Raw genomic sequence first — 23,092 nt, 5'->3', positions numbered from 1 at the left:
AAATTTAAATAGGAAAAGAAATAAGTATGCATGAAGAAAAAAAAACACTTCAAAATCAATTTCGATTAACAGAAGTATTGAAATAAAAGACTTTTCAGAGATAATCAAGGCTCTACTGTAACTGAAATAATTATGCCAGGGAAAATGTAACTTGAATTTTCAATATGTGTGTCTTCAAAAAACATTTACTATATTTACATTTTTATAAGTTCAGACTGACAAAAGTCATTGTTGTTGGAGATGTTGCTGTTGAGAAAACCTGTCTTGTCCGGCGATAATTAAAGTCATGCTTTTTTTATGTGTGTTTTTCTTTTTTCATGTTGCTGTTATAAATGTAAGTCGAAAAATTATCTTATTAATGATCCTTTTTGATAGGAAAAAGGTAGTAAATCTTACCTTGTGAAGGCAATGAGTACGATGAATGGCTAAAAATAAGTTCTTTTAAATTGATTAATTTGTGAATGAGTTAAACTAGCATCATTGTAGAATCCTCCTTTAAGCAATATAGAAATTTAATGATGCATTTGGACAAAACATTTTTACAAGCAGTGAGGAAGGAAAAGAATTCTCCCTCAGTTGACGATACACAAAGAGAAAGTGAGAACTGAAAATCAAAGAGTAATAAAACATAAAAATATAACATTAGTATTGAATTAATATTTAGACCTTGAAAAACATGCATGAGAGTCACATGACTTAAAAGTTTCAGTTCCCAAAAAACTACACTTCCTGGTTGTAAATTTATAGCTTCAGAGATCATTTTATCCATCATCCCCCCTTGATCTCTGAATCTGTATCAGGTTGCAAGTTCAGTTTCATTCTATGCTTTTGAAAGTCAGGTCTGGGTAAAGGTTTGGTGAGTATATCGGCTGTCATGACTTTTGTAGGACAATATTCGGGCTTTATGGTCCCATTCTGTTGGAGGTTTCGTACACAGTGCAGTTTGATATCAATATGCTTGGTGCGACTTGTGTATTTAAGTGATTCAATCATCTTTATTGTAGATTGATTGTCTTCAAACAGAGTGATAGGTAATATTTGAGTTAATTCCAATTCTTTCAAAACTTTTGTAATCCATAAAGTTTCTTGAGTGGCTTGAGTTGCTGAGATATATTCAGCTTCAGCTGATGATAGTGCTACGCTTGTCTGTTTCTTAGTATACCACTGTATTGGTGCTTTCCCAAGTAGAAATAAATTTCCTGTGGTTGATTTTCGATCACCACCCCAATCAGCATCTGCATATACTGTTAGTGTTGGTGAACAATTTATATCTAGAAACAGTTCAAAGTTTTTTGTTGTATTTAGATATCTCACTGTTCTTTTAACTTGCTCCCAGTCCATCTTTCTTGGATTTTCGTTTCGACGACTTAATAGGTTTACTGCTGCATATATGTCTGGTCGACTAATTGTGGCAATGTAGAGTAATGATCCTATTGCTTGTCTGTATTTTGAGTTGTTAGGTAGAAGATTTTCTTCCCCATCTGTCTTTATGTAGCCTGGTTCAATTGGAGTATTGCAAGGCTTTGCTTCTTGAAGATTGAGTTTCTTCACCAGTTCGTTTATTTTCAATTCTTGATTGATAGTGTAGATTCCATTTTTTGTTTTTCTTATGTTGATTCCAAGATAGTAACTTGGTTCTCCCAAATTCTTTATTTCACACTCTTCCTTTAGCTTTTCTACTATTTCATTTATTTTGTCTTCATTTCCAGCTATCAGTATATCATCCACGTAGACTATAATGTAAGTTGATTCATTTTCTTTCTTATGCTTGAAAAGACATTGTTCGGATTCACTTTGAGTAAAGCCTAGATCTTTCAAAGAGTTGGCTATTTTTGTATTCCATGCTCTAGCTGCTTGCTTGAGACCGTAAATAGCTTTGTTAAGTTTGCATACTTTCATTTCTTGCCCTGGAATTACGTAACCTTCTGGTTGTCTCATATAAACATCTTCACCGTGCAAAAATGCGGTTTTTACATCGAGATGGTTTACAGTTAACTTTTCGTGTCCAGCTTTGGCTAAGAAAGTTCTTATGGTGGTGTAAGATACTACTGGCGCATAAGTTTCATAAAAATCTTCTCCAAATTTTTGTGAGAATCCCTTCGCTACGAGACGGGCTTTATATGTTTCAATTTCTCCTTTGTTGTTGTATTTTCTTTTAAACGTCCATCGACTTCCTATTATTCTTTTATCTTCTGGAGGTTCGGCGAGTGTCCAGGTTTTATTCTGTCTTAGGGATTTAATCTCCTCTTCAGTAGCTTTTAACCAGTTCTGTTTTTCCTTTATATTTTCCATATTTTCTATATCTTGCCAATTTGAGGGTTCATTCGTAATTTTTTCTTGTAAGATGTACGAGAATCTGTTTGGAGGTACTCCTTTGTTAGATCTGTCTGATCTGCGAAATTGATTGGTGTTTTTGCCACTTGATGTGTCAACTTCTTCTAACTAGTTTCCAATTTCTATTTCAATTATATTATTTTTATCTTCATTGTGTGTTTTCTCAATGGATTCTTGATCATGAGTTTCATTTTTAAGAAATGTTTGCTCGTTATTGCTTTTAGAATATGGAAATTCATTCTCTAAGAATTTAACTGTGCGTGCTATTGTTATATTTTTTCCTTCATGGTGAATTCGATAACCTTTGGATCTGTAATCGTATCCAACGAATATCCCTGCTTTTGCTTTGTTATCAAGTTTTGTACGTTTAGTCTGGTCAATGTAGGTGTAAGTCTTACAGCCAAATACTTTAATGTGAGATAAATCCGGTTTTTTATTTGTCCATAGTTGATACGGTGTAAGTTTGGTTGCTTTAGTCTCTAGTCTGTTTTGCAAATAGTTTGCTGTGTGCAATGCCTCTCCCCAGAAATGATGTGGAAGGTTTGCCTGAGTTAGTAGCGCTCTAACCATTTCAATTAAAGATCTATTCTTTCTTTCAGCAACGCCATTTTGACTGGGTGAATATGGTACTGTTAGTTGATGGTTAATCCCCATTTCTCTTAAATAGTTTTCTGTTTCTTTGTTGAGGTATTCCCCAACATTATCAGTTCTTAAGTTTTCGGGTATTTTGCCAAATTTATTTCCCACCATGGCTATGTATTGTTTAATTTTAGTTAGTGCTTCGGATTTTTTCAAAGGTAAACAAATGTATGTCTACTATAGTCATCAATTAAGGTTAAAAAATATGATTTTTCTTCTATCGTCTGAGTTTTCATTGAACCGCAGATATCACTGTGAAAAGACATTTAGTAACTCTGTTTTGAGTTGTTTTAAGATACGGATTGTCAGTGAGTTTACTTTGTACGCAATTTTCACATACATTATTGTGTTTGCATCGACTTAAGTCAATTCCGGTAGCTGAATCATTTAATTTCAATTTTTCGATCGAATTATAATTCTTGTGGCCTAGTCTCTGTGCCAAATTTCAATACAATTTTTGTTATCGCACATGTTGGTTAATTTAGCATACTCTTGATTTGTTTCATTATTTAGTTTCACTTCGTACAAATTATTTCTTTTTATTCCCTCTAAATAAACTTCCTGATCATGAATTATCGTGCATTTGTTTTCGCTAAATGTTACAGTGCATCCGTTTTCTGTTGCTTTGGTAACTGATAGAAGATTAGTTTCAATGTCTGGTACGTAGAGAACATTTTTTAGTGTTATTTTATGGTTTGATGTCTTAGTGATAATTTCAACTTCTCCTGAGCCGTATGACATTAGTGTGTTCCCATTTGCTATGGTGACTTCACTTTTGTTTGTGTCAGTTATTTTAATAAATGATTCCTGATTGTTAGAAATATGTGATGAACTACCAGAGTCAATGATCCAATTTTCTCTATCTGATTTCGAAGTTAAGAAAGTTAAATTTCGCATTTTATTTTCTACTTCTTCTCCGTTTTGCGTATTGCTCTTATAGTTTTCCTCACCTCTAGTATTTTTGCATAAAGAGGTTGAGTTTCTTTTGTTTGGGTGTTGTTTTGGTTTTTGATAACTAAGAGTTTTTTTCAAATGCCAACAATCAGCATTATTGTGATTTCTAAGCTTGCAATGTGTGCAATATTTATTACTTTCCCTCTTATAATTATTCTTATATTTTCTGTTAATTTGAAATGCTTTGTTCGGATTTTCTGACGCATAGTTATTTTCTATTCTTCGATTATTTTCGTCAACTAGATTACTTCTTATAAACTCGGAATTTAATGCTGTTTCCGGTCTAGCTTATAATGCTGTTATGAGTGTGTCATAGCTTTGTCGTACTGAGCATAGTAAAATCGCTGATAAGTGAGAATCGCTAATTTTTTCATCTATTGCTTTAAGTTTGTTTACTATCTCTAAAATTTTAGTAATGTGAGTTATCATATTTCCCCTTTCCTCTAATTTCGTATTGTAAAGTTTTCTTAACAAAAACAATTTGCTAGATAAGTTACTTCTTTCGTGTATTAATTTTAACGTATCCCATGTTTCTTTAGCAGTTTCTTTTTCACGAACGTGAACTATTTGATTATCATCAATACATAAGTTTATTAGTGCGCGGGCCTTTTTATCTTTTTTACCCCAATCTGCTGTAATGGGATTTGGAGGTGTATCTGTTACAATTTCATATAATTCCTCTTTAATGAGTAGCATTGACATTTTAAAACTCCAATGACTATAATTGTGTTGATTTAATTTTTCTATCAATTGAGAGTCTCTTGATAAAGCCATTTTAAATTTTATAAAATAATAATTGTTTATGTTTAGAATTTCAGCCAATATTTATATTTTATATACTCATTCACTAGTTAAGAAACTGTAAACAGTTTTATTTATCACACTTCTTTCATTTTTATATATTTATTTTTATATTTATATTTCTTAGCAAATACATAGAGTTATTGTCTTATATATTGCTATTTAATAACTGTGCTATAATCAATTTATTCTAATATATAATATATATTACGTGCAACATAAATACTAAATAGTAAATGATGCATGCATTCTTATTTTGTTATTTATATTTAAGTTCAATATAGCTTGAAATAGCTTATATTCTTTCTCAAATAATATATTTATAATTTTTGCACACTATATTTATTTTATACTTTCAGTCTCATAATCTTGATAGGAAAAAGGTAGTAAATCTTACCTTGTGAAGGCGATGAGTACGATGAATGGCTAAAAATAAGTTCTTTTAAATTGATTAATTTGTGAATGAGTTAAACTAGCATCATTGTAGAATCCTCCTTTATCAAGCAATATAGAAATTTAATGATGCATTTGGACAAAACATTTTTACAAGCAGTGAGGAAGGAAAAGAATTCTCCTTCAGTTGACGATACACAAAGAGAAAGTGAGAACTGAAAATCAAAGAGTAATAAAACATAAAAATATAACAACAGTATTGAATTAATATTTAGACCTTGAAAAACATGCATGAGAGTCACATGACTTAAAAGTTTCAGTTCCCAAAAAACTACAATTCCTGGTTGTAAATTTATAGCTTCAGAGATCATTTTATCCAACACTTTTTAGAGTAATGCATCGAAAGCAGAGAAAAAAAGTTCTTTTTAATGTACCTATTGCTCATTAGTTTTAATTTATTCCTGTTTTTTTCTTTCTTTTTTTTATCAAAAGTTTTGCTTTTATATATCTGTTTTTCTTTTTTTTTTATGTTTCTGTTATAAATGTGAAGTATCAGAAGTTTTTAACCTATCGTTGTTCCTTTTTAGAGATAATTCAAAAAATGCTTTTATCACACAAAATAATATTTTTTGATTGTTCAATTGCTTATTAGCGTGTTCAGTATTGCTCATGATTTATTCATAATTTTTTATTCATTTTAAGGTTTTGTCTACAAGTGTTTGATACAAACTACAAGGCAACTATTGGGGTAGATTTTGAAGCAGAAAAATTTTATATATTAGGAGTTCCTTACATATTGCAACTGTGAGTTTATTGTCTTAAATAATTTTTAATCTTTTCATTGTTTAACCTTTAATTATTCAACTGTTTATCTTTTAGATAATAATTAGTAGTAGTAAGTGTTTTTACTAAGCTCACTGTATTGTGTAATCAGGAGTGATTAAATTTGTTGAATTCATGTCTAAATTTTAAATAAACATAAAACTAATGCTCAGAAATAGTGGTGATAATTGAGTGATTTTAATGAAACAGCTTAACTAATTTGGTCTTTCTTCCTCAGTTTGAAATCCAGCTGAAAGTGTCATCTTAACAAAGATGATACTTTTTTTAGCAGCTGTGATTTCCCTTTCGAAACTATGCAGGAGCAGTTCCTCTAGTTATTTTTGGTTTCAGAATTCAAATCACTAATGTTTAAATTAGACGATGGGAGCACATTTGTTCATAACAGTTGTCCACATTTGTTTATTTCAGTTGCTAGTTTATGAGTTAGAAGGTTTACCATTGTTGACTTTTTTCTCTCTTTTGTATTCAATTTTTAAGGATTTTAAGAAAAATTAAATTCATTTAAAAATCTTATACTTCTTAGTAAAATTTACTATTAAAAAAATTTTGCAAAGAAAATCTAATATATATTTGTTGTTTTCTGTCTATTGATCTATTTTTATTGTTATGAATTGTTACTAATGCTAGAGGTTTAAAATAGGTAATGGGACCACATTTGTTCATTACACTTTCAGTTACTAGTTTATGAGTTAGGAGGTTTATGTGCTTTCGTACTACTTTAGATAACAGGACATAGATAGTAATGTTACATTGGTTTAGGATTAAACTAAAGATTTATCATTAAGTTGTTGTTTTAAGTTACTTATTTTTATATACATAAATTTTTACTGTTATTTTTTTATTTTATAATTATAATGTTTGTTTTTTTGTGCAAATTAATGTTTTTATTAGTTAAATGTTTTTTTGTGCAAATTTTGAGTTTTTACTTTTTAATTCGTTCAATCTGCAGATTCCTTTGTAAGTCTATTTCGGTCTCGATCGCCTTTTCAATGGCTATTGCTTCAAAATTCTGCATGATTTTAAAGGTAAAAATGAAAAACAATTTTTAATACGATATTACAATGAGTGAATTTCAAATTTGAGTAATCACTTTTCACAATATATATGTGTGTGTGTATCTATATATATATTTCTCTTACACGGCGATAAAAAAAAGCCTCATTACAACTCCCCGAATGGCAACGCTAGAAAATCGACCAATCATTGCGGCTAAGAATGTCACATGGTGAGGTGGCTCAACATATAGCGCTTTTAAAAACGGAAACTGAAATAACCAGAGTGTAAAATATTATGTGCTTATGCGCATCGTATTTTTTGTTAAATAATTTATCTATTATATATCAGTTTATAGATGGTAACGAGAAGAGTTTTGTGGTTGCTATGGTGACTATTTAGAATGTAAATTGTTATTTTTTTTTTTTTTTTGAGTGAGTGTTATATTTCTTTTTTGGAACTGCGATGCTGTAATTTTATTGTTTAGTTAATGAATCTTCCTTTTGTATTAAACGTGATAGTAGTTTCCTAAATTATTTGATTCGAAGTCCTTTGAGTTTTATTTGAGGTCAGTTTATTTTGTATTTTTTGACAAGAGAGAGCATTCTCACCAAATGTGATTTCTTCCGAAATTCAATGTTTTGTTTATACAGGTTTTTCCATTGTAATTCACTTATTTCAACTTTTAATAGACTTAATTATAGCCAAAATTTTAACCTTTTTAAAGAGATATCAGTTTTAGAAATTTTATCTTAAGATTTTATACTATAGCACATTACTAATAGGTTTAACGAATTACATGTCATTTATTTGAATTCAAATTTATTTTACTGACTTAGTATTTACTTAAAAGATGTAAATTTAAAAAAACAAAAAGTCGTTATATGGATTTGAATGATTGTTTTGAATTCTTAGAATTTTGTGAATTTGCAATGTATCTAAGTTAGTAGCGAGCGAAGCGAGCTTGGTTTGCGAAGCAAACCATATAAGATTGCGTAGCAATTTTCGGGGGTTGGCGAGCGTTAGCGAGCAGGGGGCGCAGCCCACTAGTATATATATATTTATATATATTTCCTAGATAAAGTATTGATAAAAGGAAAAATTGTGCTAGAACATTAACGTTAAATAAAAATTATAATATTTGCCACCAACTTGACTAAATGGATCATGGTATATGACAATTAAGTCATTAACAAAATTTAGTCATATTTTTGATGAATTTTTGTTCTTCTTTAGGCAACTATTTTCATGCTTTTGGCTACTAAAAGCAACTATTTTGTCCATTTTTTCCTGTGGCAGCCCTGTAAATTACAAAAAGTAAAATTTATTATTAAAAGTCTTAGTAAAATTTAGTATTTAAAAAATTATACAGAAAATAATCTTATATATATGTATGTATATACAGTATACTCTCAATATCTCACACTTAGATATCTTGAAAACCTTGTTATGTCAAATACTTTTCAAAGTAAAGAATGATTTTTTTTTCTGAAACTCATTGCATACCACCACTCAACATTATTGTGTCGGAAGAAAAAAAGCTGCACACTTATTAAAGTGTTTCATGAAATGCTCCAAGAACATGGAAAACGATGACTTGGCGGCTATTTTTTTAAATAGAAAAATTGATTGATGAGTAATTTCGAAAACAATGTGGACAGACCGCGATTTTAGAGGTTTTTTTAATAAACTCTATTAATGTAAGTTTATTGTAAATTAATCTTTTTAATTGTATAATTATTTTCGCGTTGCTTTTAAAAATAAAATTATCATTGCTGCATTTAGACATATGGTCAACTATTATACAAATATCTTTATTAGTACTTATTCTGATGTTCCACAAGTCTACGTTTTAGAATTATTTTTTTACTTTTTAGAACATATTTGGTTCTGAAATTATTCTTGAAAACTCATTATCTTGACGTTTTTTATCATCCCTTCAACTTTCAGATATTAAGAGTATACTATATATATACATATATATTGTTATTTTCTGTCTGTTGATTTATTTTTGATGTTGTGATTTGTTGAGATTTCTTGCTTATTTTTAGGTGGGATACAGCTGGACAAGAAAAGTTTAAATGCATTGCATCTTCATATTACAGAGGAGCAAGAGGTTCTCATTATATCAATTTTTACTAACCCCCTTTTAAAAACAAAATATTTTTATAAATTACTAATTTTTATGTTTCTTTTTTTTTCGAACAGTTTCATATAATGTATATTTTCTATATAGCACTAACATACGCAGTAACCACTACAGAACTAATGTTGAAAATTAAATTATAAAAACTTGCACATTAATAGATTGATGTTTAAGTATGAACTATATCTATAACTAATATCCAATTGGCGAGCTTTACCAATTTAGAAAACAATTCCAACAGAAATTTAATTAAAATAATCAAAACCAATACATTTGTATCCAGCAAATTGGTTTTGAATTTCTCTCCATGCTGATTCCACAAAATTTGATATTTTTTTTTTTTTTTTTTTTTTTTTTTTTTTCAAACTCTAATAATTTATGGCTTTGATTGTGTTCTTTTTTATGATTCATTACTTGATCAAAGTTCTAAATATATATATTAAAGATTGTGATTACAGAAGTGAATTGTACTTCATTGTAGAAATACATTGCATATAGTACTTGATTAATGTTACTTCAATTCTAAGATAATATGCATGGCGTGGTGTAACTACCACTACGATTATTAAACATCGATTCACTAGTATATAAGACATGCTAACTCAATTCTATCTTGGGGGTTCCTTTAATAGATGAAGATTGACATTGTCGAAAACTCCTTTCCCTCCATAGTTCACCTGCGAACGTGATTTGTACACGCCATACTTCGATGTATGGTCCACATTGAACAGTTGACTTGCTATTTGTGACTGCGGCATTGTCCTCCTCATGCTGTTGCTCATTTACACATTACAGTATAGTCTCATTACACATCGGAAATCCTGCACAGACTCGACTGCTAATAGCACTACAGGAGAGACCACACACGCAACCACCGTTAACTTAATACGACTCTCACGACAAACGCTCAAAACTCGGTCGACTGAACACAGCTCTCCGGGTCCTTCTCCAATATGACAACTATTGGTATCCGTTCATCGAATTCTATCCATGATAAAATTCTGGTGAGAGAGTATTGTGGCGTAACTACCACTACGATTACTAAACATTGATTCACTAGTATATAAGATATGCTAACTCGCTTCTATCTTGAAGGCTGACATAGTCAATATTTATATCCCACACATGTTATGTAAGATTTGATCGTAGGTAATGTCACTCTTTTATGCAAATGAACATCTCAGCACACTTTGACCAGTAAAGAGGTCAGTTAACTTATGAATGTTTAGTTTCTCAGTCACTCAAATGATACCCATATAGACTTTCCCGCGGTGAAAATCACTTTTGGTGATGAGTGTTTATCAGAATGCCAAGTCTACCAGTTTACCCTCGCATTATTTGAAGGCCATGAAGAAGTCAGTAATGAAGCCATTCAATTTACATAACCTGAATGTTTAACATTAACTATTAAGAGACCCTAAGAAAGAGTATTATATGTTAATTCTAAATCATGACCGAAAAGACGTGTTGTGATGCTGTAACCGATAATTCTACCCCTGCTGACAGACTATGGGTTCACCCAAATGGGAGCACAAAAAAAAAACAGGAATGTAAACAAAATTTAGGAATTTGTCTGATAACGTTCTTGATTGGTGTTGTTGGTCGATGGAACATTACAAAGTCTTTCGCCAAGGTTCTAAAGAACATTCCAGAAAATGTCTACTGCGACGACTTTAATGTCTTGAAATCTCACATCAAGCCATGTATTTATCTAGGAGAAACATATTTTAGGTCCATTACTTGTTTTTATTTTAAGTTTTTATATTTCTGTTTGGCTAATTTCATTTACATTTATTCACCCAAATTCATTTACATCATATACCATTGTCAATTCAATAAAAATAAGAATATTCTGTGTATTTAATAAATGTTCCTGCTACTGCTGTTAAATTTGCTTTTATAAGAAATTTTCCAATTTAGACAAAATTACACTTTACAAGTGAATTTGCCCTGCAGAGTTTGCTGTATTTATTTATTATTCTAAAATCATGCTTTACAATATTTTGTTTTCTTATTTTGATGTATTTATTGCAGTTGTGATCTTAGTATTTGATTTCTGTGTCCTCTCATCGTTATATAACATACCCAAGTGGCTTGATGAAACTTCAAAATGCACTAGCAAAATATTGCTGTTTTTAGTTGGTACCAAGAAAGATGCAGTTGTAAGTCTTATTATATTCTTATCATGGTGTTTCTCAATTTAATAATATTTTATTAATTTTTCTATTGAATTTTTAAATTGTAATCATACTATTTATTAAACAGGAACAAGAAGTTTCTGAGTGCTTGGTAATTAAAATTAACTTTTGTGGTTAGAGAAATTAAAGAATAAAGAGTTAAAAATAGATTTTGATGTTCAATTAAGTCTTGGCATGACTTAATAAATTATGCATTTGTCTTGAATTTTAAAAAAATTAACCGTTGTATTGATTGTGAGGATAAAATATTTATATTCGCTTTTTATAAAATGTAATAAAAACTAATAATTAGTTTAATTTAATGAAAATTGGATTAATAATGATTAACATTATTTTTCAGTTCTATAATCGTGGAAGGAAGATACGGACCGAAGTCCGCATCGCGGAGAATTTAAAAAAAGGTAACCTGCCCAGAAGGCTCGTATTCAAAATGACTTAAAAATTCGTTAACTGGTATAGGACCAGAAAAATTACGACCAATGAGGCGGAGAGTTTGAAATTTAAAGGAAAGAGATTGGTTAGTTAGCCCCCCTAAAATTAAAAGAAGAAAAAGAAAGGTGTGAATGGAGGGGTTGGTTGACTTTCCCCACAGGAAGTACGATGACCGCAATGACCATGAGAAAAGTCAACAAGAAAGTTAAAACATTGCTATAATGAAGAAAAAAAAGGAATAACGTTTAAAGAAAAATTAAAGGCTTATGCAAAATTAGAAATTAAATTGTCACATTACATTAAGTGTATATGTGACAAATTGCTTTTGAATAATTTGAATGGATGCATAGCAGCATTTTCAAACATTAAGAAACATTGACAGAATTTAATTATGTATTTATTTTTTCGTAGTTACTCTGCCACTTGGGTTAAGGTTATGTATGTGCATGCTTAACTTTTAAAATCACATTATTTAAGAGTTTTTTTTTTGGAGCTCTTTCGTCAAAGAAAATAAATAAAACCACAGTTTAAGTGCCTTACACTGGAGGCAAAGCTATAATTCTATTTTTTCCGTCTCTATCTAGATTTGGTGGCCCCGTAGCCACAAGGTGACTGATTCACAAAACTGGCTGGAGTCACCAGTCTGCTATGAATCTTTTATACTGTTCTAAAAATTAAGTTATTTCACTTGTTTCTTAAAATGTTTCTTCATTTTAGATATGAACTTTGTAATGTTTGCCATATTTTGACTGCATATATTATTAAAAGTGTAACTTTCAATTTCTGAAAGAGTGTCCACATAATTTATAAAGTGGCTATAAAAATAACATTTACGAAAAAAAACTTTTATTTTATGCGACAACGAGCTTTTGTAAAACAGCTTTAAGATCTCAAATGCAAAACCGAAAAGCAAAGTTAAAAGTTGCTCAAGTAGCACTTTTAAGCTTAATGTGTATTATATTTGGCTTTATTAAAAATTAATCAATAACTATAACAGTCCATTACTCCACTAAAGAGTAAGAGGAACAATAAAAAAATTCAGCTTTGTATCAGAATTAAAATTGTCTTACAATTTATATTTTACAGTTATAACCATTGTACAAAAATTATTTAAAATACAAAACTTCTTTTATAAGCATTTTCAGGTTTTTTGTTTTAATGTTTGACTTTTAAATAACAAAATGTCTCTTTTAGCTATGAAATTTGATTTAGGTTAAAATTTGATATTTAGGGTTTCTTATTACCTGATATTTTTTTTACAGGCGAATTCTGCTTATAAATGACAGAAAATGAGACTATTAAAGTAGCGAACACAATTAATGCTGAATATTGGCCTTTATCTTCAAAAACAAGTTTGTATTCTTCAGTTGTTTTTTTTTTTTTTTTTGTATTCTTCAGTTGTTTTTTTTCTTTTTTGCATTTCTTTTATTTTAATGTAAATCGTAACTTTTTTTTTGCTTATTTAGTTTATGAATACTATTCTATTTATTTTTATTCTAACTTTATTATAATTTTCAGCATTTTTAAGTGATGTTAAAAACAAAAGAAACTTTAAAAATTTAAAACAATCTAATATATATATATATATATATATATATATATATATATATATATTTGTATAAATGATTTTCTCAAAACGTAAACTTTTTGAGAAACTTGAAGGGAATAAAAACAACAATTTTGAACATTTTATCTCATGATTATCTTAATATTAATAATTTTTACATTAAGACCATACATTTAAGTATACAAATCAATGTCCAGCAATGAAAAACTTTAAAAATTAAAACTTTATGACACTTATTGCATTATTAGGCAGTTATTGCATTATTAGACAGTTTTTCATTATTATTGCAAAAGTCAAATTATTTTCCCCTCACCTTTAAAAAAATATAAAAAAAACTTTTTCCTATGAATTAAGAATTAATAAAGGAAAACATTTTAAATAATATTAAATATAAAAATTTCAATAATAGTTTTCAAAAAAAAAAATTTTTATATCTAGAATTTTGGAGGAATAATAAGATTTTTTACTTTTTATTGCAAAAACATTTTTGCATTACTTATATTTTTATATAACCTTAAGTAAGAACACATTTTGTAAGCAAACACATAATGATTTAAAACCAAAATTTTTGTTTTTATTTTTAAAATGTGTTTTTGTGTACAACAATAGTAATTATAAAAAGAAACAAGGATGACTATAAATCAGAAAACACCATTTTTTTTTATCTTATTAAAAAAAAAAGTTCTTGACTTATGTATGACCTCTGTAATAATTTAAAAACAATTTTGATATTGTTTATTTTGCATTTTAAAATATAATATGTATATTGTATCTAAATTGTTTAGGGTTTGGAAACTGGCCTTTCTCCAAAAGTTGTTGACATTGAATAAACAAAACACACTCTGAGATTGTTTTAAAATTCGAAAAAATTTTAAAGTAATAGAGGAGACTTCTATCTTCAAATTCCACACATTTTTAACGTGAAAAAAACATAATACTGATAACAGCACTTGAAAAGTGCCAAATTCGAATTTGCACAAAGTAGCCCCCACTGCACAAAGTAGCCCCACATGACGGTATTGCCCTTTTTTTATCTTTTTAAATTCCTTTTAGTATGAAGTAAATAAATCAAATAAAAAAATTTCCCCTGAAGAGGTTAGTATTTATTTCTTGGTTCAGTAAATTTACTTCAATGTGATTTTGACTGCCACAGCATATAAATGATTGAAACATATATAAAACAGTAGTTTCTGCTTAATTTGATTGCAGTTAATATTCACATTTTTTGTTTTGTTTATTCTTATTATTTTATTTTTCATTTATATTTATTCATTCTCTGTATTTAGAAGAAGCCTTTTCTTTCTCTGTGCTAATGCTTATGTTTGAATTGCCAAGAATTCTACTTCTTTTATACTAGAATTCAATTTCTTTTGCCACTTCTTTAACTGCAGGTGAACTCTGGGGTGTGTGAATTTGTTGTTAATGAAATGTGATTTCTTTCATCTTTTGGAATAGCGAGTTTTATTCAAACTAAGAACTACCATGTCATCAATTTAATGCATTGCTCACTTTCGTAGAGTTACAATATGAATGGCAGAAAGTGAACTAGTTTAACATGAAACAAAAGATAGACATTTTAAAATATTTAACCATGATAACTAACGATCTTGATGCAGTGCACCTCTTAGCAACTTCATGGGATCAAGTTTCAGCTGAAATGATATGAAACTGCTTTGCTTATGCAAGATTTTACAAAGAAAAAAAGGTCCAGAAAACTGAAAAAATTATAGAACATCCTTCAGATTTGACATCTCAAAAATTCCAGTTATGGATGAAAATTAGGTACTTGCACTTTAAGAAGAAGAAGAAGACCTCCCATACCCACACATGTGACCTATGATGTCAGTGCCAGATAATCTTTATCAGCAAAATGACTCATTAAAGTTTAGCTAACTTTCTCTACATAATTTAGAATGTTAATTAACGATAAGTGAATCAGATACTGAGCCGTATCGCACATCGAATTAGTTAAAATATAATCCTTTCTACTTGTTTTACTTGAGTTTGTTTATGTTCCACTTGGCTTCATGCCTGTCTTTGTGTTAAGTAAGAAATATATATTGAAAGAATCAAAATCTTTGTGAAAGAATATAGAATATGACATTTAAGGGAATTGATAGGGAAGGGAATCGAGCTTGGCTTACTCAAAATAGGGTGGAAAGAACAGTTGCCAACATAAACAAATGCAAGTTTTAACAACCAATCAGGATCGAGATGGTTACACTACGTCACTTGCAAGTATCCTATTGATGAAAATGCTTTCATATTAAGGGAATCAGAAGTTTACCAGATTGTTATAGGAAAAAAGATGTTGGAACTGACAAATCAGAAGAAAATGCCACCTTCTTCAAATGCTGAAATGAGGAATGCAATGAAAGTTTTGAAATGTTTATTGCAATACAGCATCAATGTCTTTAAAAAGCATTATGAGTCAGAGTGAACTTATGAGAGAAAATTGTTGACAATCAATTTTAAATTATGTATCATTTTTTATGTTAAAGTAAAAATGCTTTGCATAAATATAAAGTGAATTTTTCTCTTCAATTTATGTCATTTTGGTTTCCTTTTCATTGTTATCACTCTGTTAATGCTATTAAAATCGTTGTCACAAATTTAACACGTTAAGCAGAGACTACTGTATATAGAATGCCACTTTGTTCCAATTATCTTGTCCTAAAGCTTTTATGGTATTTTTACAATTAATTAAATTTAGTGTTTATGTTATTATTATATTTAGTGTCTACCTTCTAGTGGAAGAAGTGAAGGAGTGTTCTGTTAATCTTTTTTTAATTTCCTCTTAAATAGTGTATGTATACTAATAAATTCAATTATAAGTACTCATATATGAGTATTAAAATAGAGTTGTAAATGAATCTGCACATTATGGTATCAAAATAATTAATTTTACTTTCTTAGAAACACATTGGAAAAAAATTGTGTGAAAAAAAATATAAAGTATAAAATGTATTTTAATTCAAATATTTTGAATTAATTTATTTGAGCTCCCATATTGGGGTGGCTTGATACCCTGTCTGGCAAAGTCTGGTGCCATGCTTGACTGCAGCTTACATACCTCATTTTAAATTGATTAAACTTCAGTATTTTTTATCTGAATATGTCACAATGTTTGACAATTTTAAAAGAAATGTCTTAAATTTTAACAAATGCAACAAAAATTTATTATTCATCTGTTTTAGCACTTTCTGTCTTTTTATATTTTGTGTAATGTCTTACTATTTACAGAGATCAGCAAAGCAAGTCCGAAGAAAAAGAAAGGAAGATGTGTGTCAGGTTGCGGCTCTTGACTTGCAGAGAGAGAACAGTTACCTCTTGGATTGCTTTTATTTTGTTGCGAGAGTTACGGACTTCATTAAAAAAAAATTCAATTATCCTACTTAATAAATATGGTTTACATTTCTTTCTATGCATTATTTATGTATTTTTTTATTAGTAGTAAGGTGAATATGTAATACTACTTATTTATAGATATTAATGTAATTATATTTAACAATATTTGCTTTTCATATGTATTTTTAATACTAGTAAAAATATGAAATCATAAAACTTCACTTATTTTTCATTAGGAATCATCGTAACCATTAAGAATTAAATCAGCCTTAAAGCTTCATCTTTAAATAAACTAGTGTTAGATTATTTTAATCCGTCCTTTACTATATTGAGATTAATTACAGCTTTAGTAATTTCTTGTTTTTCCTCAATTAAATATAGATTTTCACCACTGATTTTAATAATTTTTTTTTTAGTTTTAATCATATGAGCATTTTATAAATAGTGTCAATTAATTGTCTTCAAGTTTTTATGTTATCTACAAGCAAAATGATATATGCATAGCTGCCAACTCTACTGGATTTCCCAGTAGACTACTGTATTTTGCCAGTTTCTCCTAATCTACTGGTTTTCAAATTTCTCCTGATTTTTGTGCATTTTAGAAAATTACCTGAAATTGAGTAAGTTATCTAAAAAATCCCTATTGAAATAGAATTTTTAAGCAGATTATTGCTTGAATATTTAAATAAGTATTACTAATATGTAATGAAGTAAACCTCATTTATAGAAATCAGTACAAAACTCTTTTTGTTCTTAAATATGCAGTTTATTTTAATACTAAAATCTCTTTCTTTGATGAATTAAATGCCTAATAATATTCAAAATTATGAGTAAACATAATGCATAACATTTCAAGTATGTTTAATGTCAATTATAGTTTGAAAATATTGCAAATTTTCTATTTTGATGATTTTAAAAATTCCTAAAATTCCCTATGTGTAAAATATTTAGTAAATTATGCAACAATTATCGTGAAGTTTATATTATTTCATAAAATCAGCTGGATTTTTTCCTGTTCATGTTGGCAGCTATGTATATGTTGTTGAAATTGACCTAATTATAGCTTACAGGAAAACAAGGCTTGTAATTTCTTATCCAACTCACCTTAGTTTTATAAAAAAGGAAGAGAAAAAGTTTTCTTTCAATCAGACAAATAATATAAATACAGTAAAACTTGTGTAAGTTGACCACTTGTGGTGCATTGTTTTAGTGGTCAACTTAGACAAGTGATCAACTTATAGAGGGGGTGGGTCATTGTTTAATTTTTCGTTTCCTATATCATGTTGCTATATATTAAATTTTTTTTTTTTTACTTGACTTAAAGATTTTATTCAGAAGATATGCAAATGAATATCTTAAGAAATGTGTTTAAACCTGAATGAACATCAATTTGATACATATATTTCTAATATTTAACTAATTTTTTTTTTAAAAATTATTTCGTTAGTTATGCATGTGAAGTGTTTAATAAATATAATTTCTTAAAATATCAGAACACGAAAACATGTAATTTGAAAACTTTAAAAAAATAAAATTATTTGAACACTTTAAAATTTATTTACTACACTTTAAGATCAAAGACCATAAATAAAGGATTCAGCATTCATTTATTCAAATGCTCACTATTGCAACTGGAAGAGCAACTTTTCAACTAACACACCTGTTTTCAATGAACGGATGAAAGAAATGGTCAAAAGCTGGCCCCTTACAGTTTCCCCTGATGGTCAACTCACAAAAGGGTTTAGATTAGCTTTTTACACTATTTCACCAAACAAGTGAAATTTTAACATACATTGCCAAAATGGCAACTGGTCAACTTATGAGGGTTTTAGAATAGAATTTCATAATACTCCTAGATAAAATTGACTTATTTCAGTGGTCAACATACAAGATAGACAGGTGGTCAAGTTACAAAGGTTTTGCTTCTTTATATTATATAGGAAAAATTCCGTTCTTGATAATTGAGGTCAACTTATGCAGGTGCCCAACTTACAAGGGTGGTCAACTTGGCAGGTTTCACTGTAATATTTTATAACATTTTTGAAAGGATTGAGGTGCATAATGGGGATGCACAGTCCTCATAAAATTACCTCTAAATTGTAGGCATAAGTACTTTTTAAAAAAATAAAGCACTTGGACGTAGTGCTCCACTTGCACATCAAAAGTTCGGACCAGACATTTAAAATCCTAAACTAGTGAGAGAAGTTTGAATTGTTTTCAATTTTAAAAACCATTTTCACAATCTGATATTTAAACAGAATTTGTAGCCTTTACTTCGTTTTATATGTACACAGTTTTTTTTTTCAAAGGAAAATAGCCATGTCCCACAAAAAGGTAAAGGCTCAAAAGGGAGAATTTAGTGTTAGTGACCCAAGAAAATTATATTTTCATGTAATTTTACTTGGTTTTTGAAGTAAAATTATGCACTTAAAACATGTAAATTTTTATTTCAATTTACTTATTCTATAAATTTTAATGAACAATTTTATAATTTACAAATTGTCTTTTTTTTTTTTTTTTTTTTTTAAGAAACAAAATTATTTTTTTTAGTCACTGATACAAAAACAACACTATATTTGAAAATGCCCATATATATTAAGTGTTTTCATTACTTGATTGGTCTCTACACTTTTTTTTTGTAATGTTTGCCAGTTGTTTTTATTATGTATGTATTTGTTGACAGTATTTTTTAATATCATTTTTCCCAGAAGTTTCAACCTCTAAAAAAACCTTCTTAACCCATACATTATTTCATTACTTTTGTTGTGTTTACATTGAAACCTACTTAGAACTAAAAAAAAATTGCCTTATTTTTTTTAATACTTTGTGTAAAAGTGTATTGTGCTATATACCATCTTTTATACATATTTATATATCTTTTATTCATAATAAGTAGTAAGCAATTAATTCCACGTGTGCATATAAACTTCCAGTATTTCTTTTTTATATAATTACTTAAATATTCCATCATTTTATTTATTATCTGAATTTTAAGTTTAAAAAGTGTTTTGCTAATACCAAATATACAATTGTTATAAATACAATACAATTATTAAAATAAAATGACCAAATTTTAAAATTCATTTATGAAATCTCATTGTATTTTTATTTCTTATATTATTTCTTATATTATTTGAATATTAACTTACATGCCAATTTTTTATTATTGCATTATTGAAATTACTTTAGACAATGGCATTATACATTTTTTTTCAATGGCTATTGTGCCCTAAAATATTTATGCATTTATTTAAATATCACATTTGTTGTCAGGTTGTATCACATTAATTAATGTTAGGATATTAATGTTCAGTTATATTAAAAATGTTATTTAATTTCCACTCTTTTCTGTTATGGTACAAGTTTAAATAATTTTATTGTAATAAGCATTTTTTACTATGGTCAATCAACAGTTGTTTTTATATGTAAAAAAATTTTTGCTGTAAATTAAATGTACAATTGTAGCTTCCAAAATTTTGGAGTAAGCTAAACAACTTATGCCTGGTAGCAGAAACCCTACTGCACTGCAGAGGGCATTGCAGAATATTACAACATCTGCAGATTAATTTTCCCTTTGAAGTAAAAAGATTTTTTCCCCACAATATTTTCATCTACAAGTTCGTACTTTTTATAAATATTTTTTTCTTCTGATTTCTTTATTGTACTTAATGTGTGCACCTGTTTGTTCTCATATTGAGCAGAGCTATTTATTTTTAATTACTACCCTTCCTTTTAGAGCATTTCTAAACTTTCTTCTTATAAAATTTATAAAGCTGAATTGACATAAGACTTGACGCATAGGGGGGAGGACTTTTTTTTTTTTTTTTGCACGATTAAAGACTTTCCCCATATAGCATAGGTATTTATTCCTTTTTTTGAATTATCAATTACAACAACATAATGTTTTTGTTAATTATTTTTAAGTGCCTCGTGTTTCCAAATTTTGCTGTATTGTACACATTAAGCTAAATTTTAACAATAATCTGTCTTTGACATTGCAGATAAATTTGAATTTATCAAGATAGTGCTGTAGTTTGAGGCCCTAAATTCTGTTGCCAGGAACTTATGTAACTTGGAATCTATGTATGAGATTTTATCCACTGTTATATTTTCATAGGCTCCTAAGTTTTATTTAATTCAAACTGTTTTAACTGAATAAATAGTTTTAATGAGATAAATGTGTATATTTTAAAACTTAAATAGGCACATAGAATTAAGTGCTTGAAATTGTTTGATATAAATAAAGGTTGGAGGCTTATAATATGGGTATCAAATTTAAACTACATCATTTTTTTTAATTGTTAAATGTCAGTAATATAAGGTAATTGTCAGTTAAAAATTCCTATATACTGTTTTGTAAATGTTTAGTGGGAATAAATCATACAATTCTATAAATGATATATATTGTGTGTATGTATATATACCACTTATTTTCATTTTACTATGATTGTCGCCACTATTAAGTATGTCTTTCTTCTGATCACAATTATATTGATAATTTGTAATTATTTAACTATCTCTCTTATTTTATACATAATTTATTATGTAATGGAACTATATGCAATAACTTAGATGCTTTAAAATTTGATATTCTTCAAAATCATCAACCCCCATTTAAAAATATACAAGAATTCACCTTTTTTTTCTGTTGATTTGTGTTGTTCTTTTCCTTCAGGAATGAAATGAATTTCCTTATTACTCTCCACAACATTTCTTACCATAACCAACATCATCTTACTTATCAGCACAATTTAGAACTTAGTAAATCTCCTATGGCATTAATTTTTTAATAATTTGACTGAAGAATTGAAACGATTAAATTCTTCACATTTTTTATCCACTGAAACTTAAGCATACAAAAAAGTTTGACTCAATAGTCATAATTCAATTATATTATTACGCATTATTTCACATGGTTAAACATAACTTTAAAAATAATTTTAAAAAATCGTTATTTCATTTATCATTTCAATTTTATAAAAAAATTATGTTTACAAAAAGAGATTGATTTGAATGTTAGAATCTGTTCGTATAATAATAAAAATGAATTCTGAAACTCTGTAATATTTTTAAAAATTAAGAGTTTAGCTTTTATTTTATATCCTTATTTTAATAGTAGTTTAAAAGTTTGTATTGATTAGTAATTGTGTAAGAAATAAGACTTATAAATTATTCTAACTTGATCTAGAAGACCGATTTTCACTTTAAGCTTCTGTCCTGATCATATACTTATAAATTGAAATGTAAATCAGTATTATTTTCGTTTCATATTTGTATTTTCAAATCTACTTAATTTAGTTTATTATCTCTTATTTTATGTCATACAATTTTTAGGCATTTAAATGCATTTCTCAGTGATAACATTCTTGAAAGAAAATATTTTTCTAGTCAATGCATTTCATATATATTTTAGAAAATATTTTTCATGTTTGTTTTATAAAGATTTATTGAATCAAAATTCAAATTTAATATTTATCATGCTTTGTATGAATATACTAGTTTCTTTCGTAGTTTGAAATATTTTTGAATAATTATTGCAATGTCACTTTCCCACTATATATTCATATTTCTACTGTTGCAATATTTTTTATGCAGTTGCACTTATTCTGTGTACTATAGTTATAATATTACTTTTTTTTAAATCTTTTTTACATGTCTATACCCTTATTGTTATCACATGAATGATGTTTATAAAAGTAGTGTTGTGATTTTTGAAAACGAAATAAAGTTTTTATAGATATTTATAAAAATTATTTCTCACTTTATACAAAACTTTTTATGTCAAGTAACATAAGGTTATTGCATTCACCAATCTAAACTCACTCTTTCGTGATTTCTTATAGCCATTTTGTTGTTGTTTTTTACCACGAGGGGTCACGAGTTCTTGTTTTCCAGTGGCGCCATCTATGTCCAAGAATTTGACTTCTGCCACACCCGTTTATAGGGTGGGCCCATTCATACATCTATTCCTTCATCACTCGTAATTTTGCCCTGAACCAGAGAATGATCAATCTCCAATTCAGCTCCGCCAGAGGTATAATTTGTTATGAAAAATGGAGGACTGTGTGATCCGACAGATTTAACGTGCACCCGTTACCATTTACTACACACACCTGAAAACCAGACTATCCTAGCTTTTGTAGCCATGACCTATTTTCAGAAAATATGAAGCCAATATTTTAATATGAATCAAGTTTCAAACAAATAACCCTTGGCCAAAAGATATTAAAAAAATCACAATATGATTACTGTTTCATTTGTGCTACATATGCTCATGTTTTTTAGGCTTAATAATATTTAAAAACTCATATAAAAAAATCTAAATTTGGATATTTTCAAAAATATGACTCCCATATTTTAATCAAGAAGTAAGTAACAAATAAAACCCATGTTGCAAAAATTATCAACAAAATTTCTAACTTTACGTTATTACTACCTAAGTCA

At 28.3% G+C, this 23,092-nt stretch overlaps 1 protein-coding gene across 4 annotated transcripts in view; it reads left to right on the top strand.

The window, feature by feature from the left end:
- Positions 1-21,671, top strand: part of LOC147816856 (ras-related protein Rab-34-like) — a 101,577-nt gene extending 79,906 nt beyond the window's left edge. For 2 of the 4 annotated variants that reach the window (XM_087161565.1, XM_087161595.1), the window contains 4 exons: positions 5,824-5,925; positions 9,009-9,073; positions 11,138-11,265; positions 16,544-21,671. In XM_087161565.1, coding sequence (XP_087017691.1) covers positions 5,824-5,925; positions 9,009-9,073; positions 11,138-11,265; positions 16,544-16,699 — 451 coding nt within the window. In that variant the 3' untranslated portion in view covers positions 16,700-21,671. Of the gene's footprint in view, positions 1-5,823; positions 5,926-9,008; positions 9,074-11,137; positions 11,266-11,641; positions 11,703-12,995; positions 13,086-16,543 lie in introns of all 4 variants that reach the window. The other 2 variants (XM_087161507.1, XM_087161534.1) reach the window with 2 other exon arrangements.
- Positions 21,672-23,092: the final 1,421 nt, after the last annotated feature.

This window comes from Parasteatoda tepidariorum, chromosome 1 (assembly GCF_982258835.1).
Source record: "Parasteatoda tepidariorum strain Cologne lab strain chromosome 1, Ptep-v5.0, whole genome shotgun sequence".
Taxonomy (NCBI): Eukaryota; Metazoa; Arthropoda; class Arachnida; order Araneae; family Theridiidae; genus Parasteatoda; species Parasteatoda tepidariorum.
This window is presented reverse-complemented; position numbering and strand designations above follow the sequence as displayed.